Source organism: Myotis davidii, unplaced genomic scaffold, assembly GCF_000327345.1.
Source record: "Myotis davidii unplaced genomic scaffold, ASM32734v1 scaffold1527, whole genome shotgun sequence".
NCBI lineage: Eukaryota > Metazoa > Chordata > Mammalia > Chiroptera > Vespertilionidae > Myotis > Myotis davidii.
In genome coordinates, this window is record NW_006298269.1 from 358,555 (window position 1) to 367,712 (window position 9,158).

Genomic DNA, 9,158 nt, shown 5'->3' on the forward strand with positions numbered 1-9,158 from the left:
CTTGCTGTTGGCTGTATACAAAGCCTGATTTGATTGGTCCCTGCTCCCTGTTTGCCCCCCCTGTCACTATATCAGTCTTGTCCACCCTTGCATCAGCATCTCCCTGGGACCCTCACTAGTGTGCAAGTGCGAGCTCTTCAACATTCTAACAGGCACCATGATAGCGCAAAATCGCGAATCTTCAATGCATATGTAAAGAAATATACGGTAACCCGAATTTACCACACTCGCAAAATCGCACACAGCCAACCGTACACCCAGTATGGTATCGCGATTCGCGATTTTGCGCTATCATACTGGGTGTATGGTCGGCTGTGTGCGATTTGGCGAGTGTGGTAAAATCGCATAACAGCAAAATCGCATAACAGCCGAGCATACACCCAGCAGCGCTGCTGATGCCTGAACGATATGTGGAATGCAGTGGGCGGGCATCGGGAGGCCACTATGGCACGGGGCAAGCACTATGGGCAGTCTATCTGAAGTGTACCTGGCGTATAAGACGACCCCCCACTTGGAGGCATATTTTTCAGGGCCAAAAAATCGTCTTATACGCCGGCAAATACGGTAGATAACATGTGTACATTTTTATATGGACTCCAGGGGATTACAATAATTTTAAAAATATATATATTTTATTGATTTTTTACAGAGAGGAAGGGAGAGGGATAGAGAGCTAGAAACATCGATGAGAGAGAAACATCCATCAGCTGCCTCCTGCACGCCCCCCACTGGGGATGTGCCCGCAACCAAGGTACATGCCCTTGACTGGAATCGAACCTGGGACCCTTCAGTCTGCAGGCCGACACTCTATCCACTGAGCCAAACCGGTTAGGGCGGATTACAATAATTTGATTGGCTCTTACAACTGCAACAGTTCAGCTGACTAGTGGAAAATCCAGTTACAAGTTTTATTTTTACTGGAGTACTTCCTTTCCACAGTCACAGGTCAACCTGTATTTATGGTCCAAAATCTCACAGAAATGTGCAAACAATAAAAATGGGACAGAAAAAGAATGATAAAAATATACTTGGTTTTTCTGCTAACTGGTCAGTAGTGACTTCTTTGAATAAAAAGATAGCATTTTTTCTTTCTAAAATCATACCATAGGGGGTTATACTACATCTTAGGAGAAAGTCTTTGGACACTAGAGGGCGTAGTGGATAAATGCATTTCAACAGCATCATAACACCCACAATTGTCAAAAGAGCAGATGAGGCTACTGGTTTGCAAATCCATGGGGAGTCTCTCCCTATCATCCCAGTTCTTATACACTCACAGCCTTTTCTAAAACTACTTCTAAAACTACAACTAAGTCCAAATGGCTTTCTTTTAGGAAAGTTAAAATATTATAACCAATTTCTGAGAGATACAGGGGATATCTGGATCAAAACTTCTAAAATCAAACTTATTTGTACACTGAACTTTCTCTCTTGTCACTGATTACTATATGATCCTTTTATCTCCAAAGTCCTTTTAAAATTTAACTGGAAGTTTTTAAATATAAAATTTCTACTCTCAGCCACGTGATTACACTGAAATATTCTTCAGTGTGTACACCGTAAGGCAGGAGGTAAGAGGAAGATGATGGACCAAAGAAGAGGCACCATTCTAACAGTTTTCTCCCGAAGTGCCCAGCACCACTACCTTCTTCACCATGTACTTTCCCATCGTAGTTATTGATCAGCTCTTCAATGAACGTCTCATCTTCTTCTTTCACCTCATCTCCCATGTAGGGAATATTGCACAAAACTGTTTCATCTTCTACCTGAAATCAAACCAGATGTGATTTCTTCCATGAATCCACTATACACCTCCTCTTTTCTGTTTAATGAAATATTTGCTGAGCCTTTTTTGCTACTTCAATCTCCTGAAAATGACTTTGGTCTCAGTGGCCTGAGTTTAAAAACCTGGATATTTTGTTTTGTCAACAAAACCTCAAATGAAGAGGGCAATGCTAATTTGAGGGGGGGGGGAGTAAGTTTAACTACAGGAGGATATTAACTACCAAATGTTTTGCATGATACTAATAAAGATATTTCCACTAACACCTAAAATTTGGTAGTACATTTGTTTTTAGTGATTCATCATCTCTTTTTATTCAGTAAACATTATTGTGAAATAGGTATGAATATCACCTAAACAACAGTTTAAAAAGTCTTCAATTCTAATTCTTCTCGTACATAGAGATTAAATGAGATGGAAGGCTTCCAAAAATATAATCTGCAATATAACTAGAATATTTAGAACAGAAACTGGGCAATCATGAATTTTTGGTTATTCTATTATATACTTTAAGACTAACCATTCTGATAATCATAATAACAAATATGATTGTAATTCATGTCACTTGCACTCAGTGGGAACCTAAAGTCAATCGCAGTGTCTGAACTATAATATTTTCTGGTAATAAACAATACTAATGAATTTTTTCTTTTTTTGATTCAACAGAGAACACAGTTGTTCTTAAATCCTCAAATATCAGACTAAAACTACTCTGAAGTTTAATTCTGAGGATTCCCTTCTGTGAACCCATATTCTATTCTGCTGAATTGTTATCTGTCACCAGGCAGATGATAAGCTATGGCAGTATTTAGAGAGGACTGCTTATCAGTACCACAAATAACCCTAGTAGGAGTTAGCATAAAGGCCCAGATGAAAGGATTGTGGATCCCTGTGCACCTCATTTATCTCAGTTGCTTTCATAGCTTCTTGACTTTAGAAGATTCAGAGAGGATTGAGCCATCAGCAGGGAGCTGTCAACCTGCTTGAGCCTCAAGTGTCTGACTGAGACTGCATTTAATTGCACATGTTATAAAATTGGACAAGATAGTAAGGGAAAACTGGAGTCCTGCCCAGTCTCACTCATTCAAAAAAATAAAAGAACCATCACCAGTGCAGAAGTATACTTCAGAGAGCACAATACCTACCAAGTTAGAGCAACCTGCAATATACTTTTTAGAGTAAATAAATTACTCTAAAAGCAATCTGCCCTGCATGTCCAAGCTTTGTTACATATACTCTGACAATATTTACCTTAAGAGGAGTGCCAGCATATTAACATAAGAAAATCATAGTTTAAACAATTATCACATTGTTTTCAATACATACCATAAAGTTCTGCTGGAGAGGGGACCAGGAATACATAATGGGAACCAATGCAACTGTGTTCAGAGACCGCATTAACATATGTTGGCTTGCAAATCCCGGGAAAATGCTGTCAATGGTACACTGAAATATATAAACAATGATATGGAGAGGGAAAGGCAAGCACACAACTCAAGAGAGATTTGGTGTTTCCTTCCAAAATGATCCCAGTAGCCTTCTAATTCTTTCAAATAAGCTGAGGGTTTCGTAACAGTCAGCTTCTAAAAGGAACCACTACACTATAAACCTGTGGAAAGCAGGAACTCTCTCTTATTCACCTTTGTATCCTCTACCGAATCCAGCACTTACTCAATGATGTTTATTTAAAATCCCACACTTGATGTTTATTTCAATCTAAAACTGTTGGTCTCCTTGGGCTGTACACAAGAGCAAAGGGCCTCTGAAAGCCCTAAGAGATGAGGAGGAAGATGAAGTTTTCCTGAAGACCTAAACGTTAAGGCAGCGGACATCAACTTAGCTGCACAGGTGATGGGGACAGTACAGGGGGAAGCAAAAGAAAGCATAGTCATATTTTGCTTTGGAAAATAAAATTACTCTCAATATACTACTTGAATTTTATATCTTAAAAATTATCTCTTTAGAAAACTAGTATGATTTGTAAATTTACAATAAGGGATATCCCTTTAATCAATATATTCCTGTCCATTATCCAAGGCATTCTTTTTTCCAATATCAAAATGCTGAAAGTGCCAAACAAGGCACAAAAAAATGGTTGATTTGAAGCCTGCACATAGAACCCAGGAAAGTAGACAGCAAATGTCTTGTTTTTTTTCTATGAAAAACTCATGATTATGCTCATTAACTGAGAAGAACAATAGGCAAAAAGGTTCTTTAAGCTACAGATTTACCATTCCGGTTATTCAAAGTTTTACTACAATAACTGTACCCATCATCTTCACTTATTTTCTAGTCACAAATACAAGTCCAAGGAATAGAGGAAGGCTGAGCTTAGATACCCAGAAGTACCTTTTTGAGAAAAGGATGCCCACTCAGAGGCTTCATCAACTGAACAGGTTGAACACGAAGCTTCTTCCATTCTTCATTAAGGATTTGGGTTTTTTCTTGAACCTTTGCAAAATTTGCTACATATAGAGCCTAGCAAAGGCAAGAAAAAAGTAGTTAGGATTTCAAGAGAAGAGTTGAAAAATTCAACCCCTCCACAGTGGATCAATATGTTAAAAAACAGAACCTTTCACTTGGAAATTATTTTTTACCTTTGCACCCATATTTGCCTGAAGCCGTTTAAGTTGTCGAAGTCTCATGTATTCAGATTTAACCTTTCTTTTCCAATAAGTGATACATTTGGAAGTTGGGGCATTTGGCATATCCATTTTGCTGTAATCTAAGAGAGACAGAGATGAGAAATAGCATTTACAGCCTGGAAATGAAGCATTCCTCAAACTCAACCATGGTCAGTTATACTTTCATTCCTATTACATTTACTCATAAAAGCATACACTTAAAGAACCCAAAACTATGAGTTCAACAGGAAGCTTCAATTAAAAGATTTCATGTCTGCAATTCCTGATCTTATTACCACCCTAACCCCCAACTGAGTGGACACAGATGGAAGATGTTCTGCAGGGCAGGGGGGAGGCTGGGGATATGCTTAGCAGCCGCCTCCTCCCAGACCTCAAGAAGTTATCTCACAGATATTTAGGAACTTGGATTACTTGGAAATTTTGAAGCCTACTCACTACAGTGATTAAGAGAAATGTTCAGCAAGAATTAAGTTAATATCAAAGAGGTGCATGGAAACATCCACACTATAAAACTGTACCTGCCAAATTATCTAAATCTACCACACCCTTAGCAATAAAGGGTGGACAGGACAACAGCATAATTTCATCTCAAAGTCAACAGCAAGACATTTAGAAATATATAACACTATAAATAACTTTTGCGTGTGTTTGAATAAAGAGTCACAGTTTTAAAGAAGTACTTATACGCTACCTACCTCAGAATGCAAGGGGAAGTGTCCAGTTTTATAATGTGCCTTCTGTTCTTCAGAGGAACGGTAAGACATAAAGGCGAAACAAATATTCAGCTTTTCAAAAGAGAATAGAAAGTTTTTAAGTCAGTGGAGCATATTTAGACCCTGATACATTCAGTAGGATGCTCTCCCATAACTATGAAGAGTTTGAGGTCGCTGCTACCATTATTTCTGCATGTAAGTCGGGTCTAAATAATACTTGATGCCATTGGGGAGGGTCCTTTAAACTCTATCCTTCCAGTCATGTGTACAAATATATTCTCACAATTACCAAGTTTGCTATTTTGCTTTTCTGAACCAATTTCTAGGCTCAACCTGCAGGCCCAGCAATTATTTTAGAGAAAGAACAAATTTTGTGTGCATGTGAAAATTCAATAAAATCTACAGGAATATGTTTTTACTCTATAGTAATAACTATTTAGAGAACTAGTTTAATTCATTTCACCTAAAATTTTAAGTTTCTGAATATATTACAAGGAGCTATGAAGAGCCAAAATCTGAAACAGAAACAGAAGTTTCAGGCCTTGTTTTTTAAAATTTCTGGGGGGAGGGGGGGGCGAAGCTTTCTTTTGGAGTTTAATATCATATTTCTCCTAATGGATCATTTTAAAAATGACCTGTCTTTCCCCATAAGAATAGACAGCACAGACAAGAAAACAGCAAAATTTAACCCACTGTCACACATACACCACCATCAGATCATGATCATGAGATCCCATGCACATGGGCTTTGTTTCATTTGATGAACCAAAGAGACTGGTATAATGCGATTAGAAATTTAGAGGATAAGTAAAGGAAGGAAGGCATAGCATAACACAGACAGATTCACTGTGTTTACTAAAACGCAACCAAGTGATTAAGCTTGTAAAAACAGAATTCCCTGAGAGTTCATCGTTCTCTCTCCGGAAGAAGAAAACGAAACAACATAGTCTAGGAATTTGAATCCAAGAGTGCTAAGATGATGGGATATAAAAAAATTAAGCTGACCTAAATTTCTTTTCTACAAATTGCCCCACCTCTCTTCCTCCTACATCTGTTAAATAGTTCTCATTCCTCTATGGAATGGGGTCAAAAGAGGGCCTCTTTTTGACTGATAAACTATACATCACACTCACATGTAATATTAAGTAGTTGTTCACATACTGTCTGCCGAACAACGAATAGTCTACTCCGGGAAATGAAAAAATGGTTCAAATATAAGACAAAACTGCCTTCCTGAGAAATGTTAGGTTATCCTTACTGAGATGCAAATGACCCAAATGTTACGGATCACAATTCGGTCAATCATCATAACCTCCTTAAAAAAATGGGTTTTAGCCGAAGCTGGTTTTGCTCAGTGGATAGAGCGTCGGCTTGCGGACTGAAAGGTCCCAGGTTCGATTCCGGTCGGGGGCATGTGCCTGGGTTGTGGGGCACATCCCCAGTGGGAGATGTGCAGGAGGCAGCTGATCGATGTTTCTCTCTCATTGATGTTTCTAACTCTCTATCTCTCTCCCTTCTTCTCTGTAAAATATCAATAAAATATATTTTAAAAAAATGGGTTTTAATTGCAATTCCTTTCTCATTCTTTTTGGAACTCATTTCCCTTTTTGAAATAGTGAGCTCAGGGCAGTTTGCTGTATCCATTTGAAATTGGAGATCAAGTAATGGAAAATAATATAATCCACAGTTGCGCGTGTGTATTTGTGTGTGTGTGTGTGTGTGCACGCGCGCCCGCGCGCGCAAATTTCTTAGAGGAGGTGGCCACAGAGAAATATCAGTATTTTTATTAAAGAAAGGAGTTATAACTGACATCTAATATCCTACAGGCTGTCAAAAGAGTTCACAGTATACACATATACACGAAAATGCCATTATTTTAACCAACCATAATGTAAAATAAGCCACATTTCCTCCTTTTACAATAAAAATGGTATTTGAATTTCATGTGACCGTGAAGTGATATTTATTTTGCTTTGCTTTTTCATGGGTCTTCAATGTTTCTAAAAGTTTATCTGGCAGCTAGTCAGTCCCCACAGAGTGTATGAGGAAGACGAGACATACTATTTGGAACAGATGATATGATTAAAATAAACACCTGTAACACAGCCAGAAGACTGGTTCTCAAAGCATCTGGACACTAACCAACAACTATCACTTCAGATTGTTTTTTAAAGCAAACAAAAAAAACACTAAGCACTCCCTAGAGCAGATTTGGAAAAATAGGTTCATACATCTTGGGCAATGGGAATGGCACATCAAAAAATACCTTCTATTTCTACTACATCTGTTCTTTAGTTCTTAGACATGCAAAACAACATTTACATGTCAGTTAACTACTAAGCTACTACTTAGGAGCCTTTTATTATGTTCACTTACTTACACACTGAAAATAAACTTCAAAACATGCAGTTTTGCTCAAGAAGTTTAAAAATGTCTTTCTATAAATAATGCCAAAACTCAGTATGATAAGCAACCCAATAAAAATGACAAAAGAAAAAAAATCTGAGTAGATACTGCACCAAATGAGATATAGAAATAGCAAAACAGCACACAAAAAGATGCTCAATGCAATTAGTCATTAGAGAAATGCAAATCAAAACCACAAGGATGTACTATTACAACCCATTAAAATGACTAAAATAAAAAAGATTGATCATATCAATTATTGGTAAGGATGTGGAGCAAATTGGTATCCTCATCATACATTGTTGGTGAAAATGCAAAATGGTACAGCCATTTTGGAAAACAGTTGGCCAGTTTTTAAAAAAAATAAAGTTAAATATATACTTACCATATAACCTGACATACAATTTCTAATTATCCAAGATAAATGAAAATATATGTCCCCACAAAGATCTGTACACAAATGTTCATAGCATCTTTATTCAGAATAGCCAGAAAGTGGAAACAAGACAAATATTTATGGATTTGCAAATGGATACAAAGTGTAGTACATACATACAACTGAATACTCTGTAATAAAAAAGAAATGAACAGTTCCCATACATGCACAACACAGCTCAACAACTTTATGCTAAGTGAAAGAACACCAAAAAAATGACATGCTATATGACTCCACTTACATGACATTCTACTAGAATATTTCTAGAAAGGGCAAATCTAGAAAGTGACAGAGTAGATCAGTGGTTGTCAGGGGCTGGGGTTGGGGAAAGCAATTAAAAGGAAAGGAGCATAGCCCTAGCTGGTTAGGCTCAATGGACAGAGCATCGGCCCACGGACTGAAGGGTCCCGGGTTTGATTCCCGTCAAGGGCACATACCTATGTTGCAGGCTCCATCTGGCCTTGGTCACCCCTGGTTGGGTTGCAACCAACCCATGTGACTCTCTCACCTTTCACATTGATGTTTCTCTCTTTCCCACTCCCTTCCTCTCTCTCTCTAAAAAACAAAATGGGGGGGGGGGAGCATAGCCCAGCTGGTATGGCTCAGTGGTTGAGCATTGACCCAGGAACCAAGAGGTCACAGTTTGATGCCCAGTCAGGGCACATGCCAGGATTGCAGGCCTACTCCCCAATCGAGGATGTGCAGGAAGAAGCCAATCAATGATTCTCTCTCATCACTGATGTTTATAATCCTCTCTTCCTCTCTCTCTGAAGTCAATAAAAACATTTTTTTTTATAAGGAAAGGAGCACAAAGGCACTTTTTTGGGGATGATAAAAATGTTTTATAACTTGGTTGTGATGATGGTGATTTGACTATGTACTTTTATGAAACCTTGCTGTACTATATACATAAAAGATTAATTTATTATACATAAATTTTTTAAAAAAATATATTTTATTGATTTTTCACAGAGAGGAAGGGAGAGAGATAGAGAGTCAGAAACATCGATGAGAGAGAAACATCGATCAGCTGCCTCCTGCACACCCCCCACTGGAGATGTGCCCGCAACACAGGTACATGCCCTTGACCGGAATCGAACCTGGGACCTTTCAGTCCGCAGGCCGACGCTCTATCCACTGAGCCACACCGGTTTTGGCAAGAGTATTTTTTATAT

At 38.2% G+C, this 9,158-nt stretch overlaps 1 protein-coding gene across 3 annotated transcripts in view; it reads right to left on the bottom strand.

Annotated features, from left to right (window-relative positions):
• Window positions 1-5,558, bottom strand: part of EZH1 (enhancer of zeste 1 polycomb repressive complex 2 subunit) — a 20,467-nt gene extending 14,909 nt beyond the window's left edge. Inside the window, exons 1-5 of one of the 3 annotated variants that reach the window (XM_006773881.2) lie at window positions 5,124-5,558; window positions 4,381-4,501; window positions 4,133-4,261; window positions 3,110-3,229; window positions 1,646-1,766 (exon numbers count right to left, since the gene is read on the bottom strand). In XM_006773881.2, the coding sequence (XP_006773944.1) occupies window positions 1,646-1,766; window positions 3,110-3,229; window positions 4,133-4,261; window positions 4,381-4,497 (487 nt within the window). In that variant the 5' untranslated portion in view covers window positions 4,498-4,501; window positions 5,124-5,558. Of the gene's footprint in view, window positions 1-1,645; window positions 1,767-3,109; window positions 3,230-4,132; window positions 4,262-4,380; window positions 4,509-5,123 lie in introns of those variants that run through there. The other 2 variants (XM_015570557.1, XM_015570558.1) reach the window with 2 other exon arrangements.
• Window positions 5,559-9,158: the final 3,600 nt, after the last annotated feature.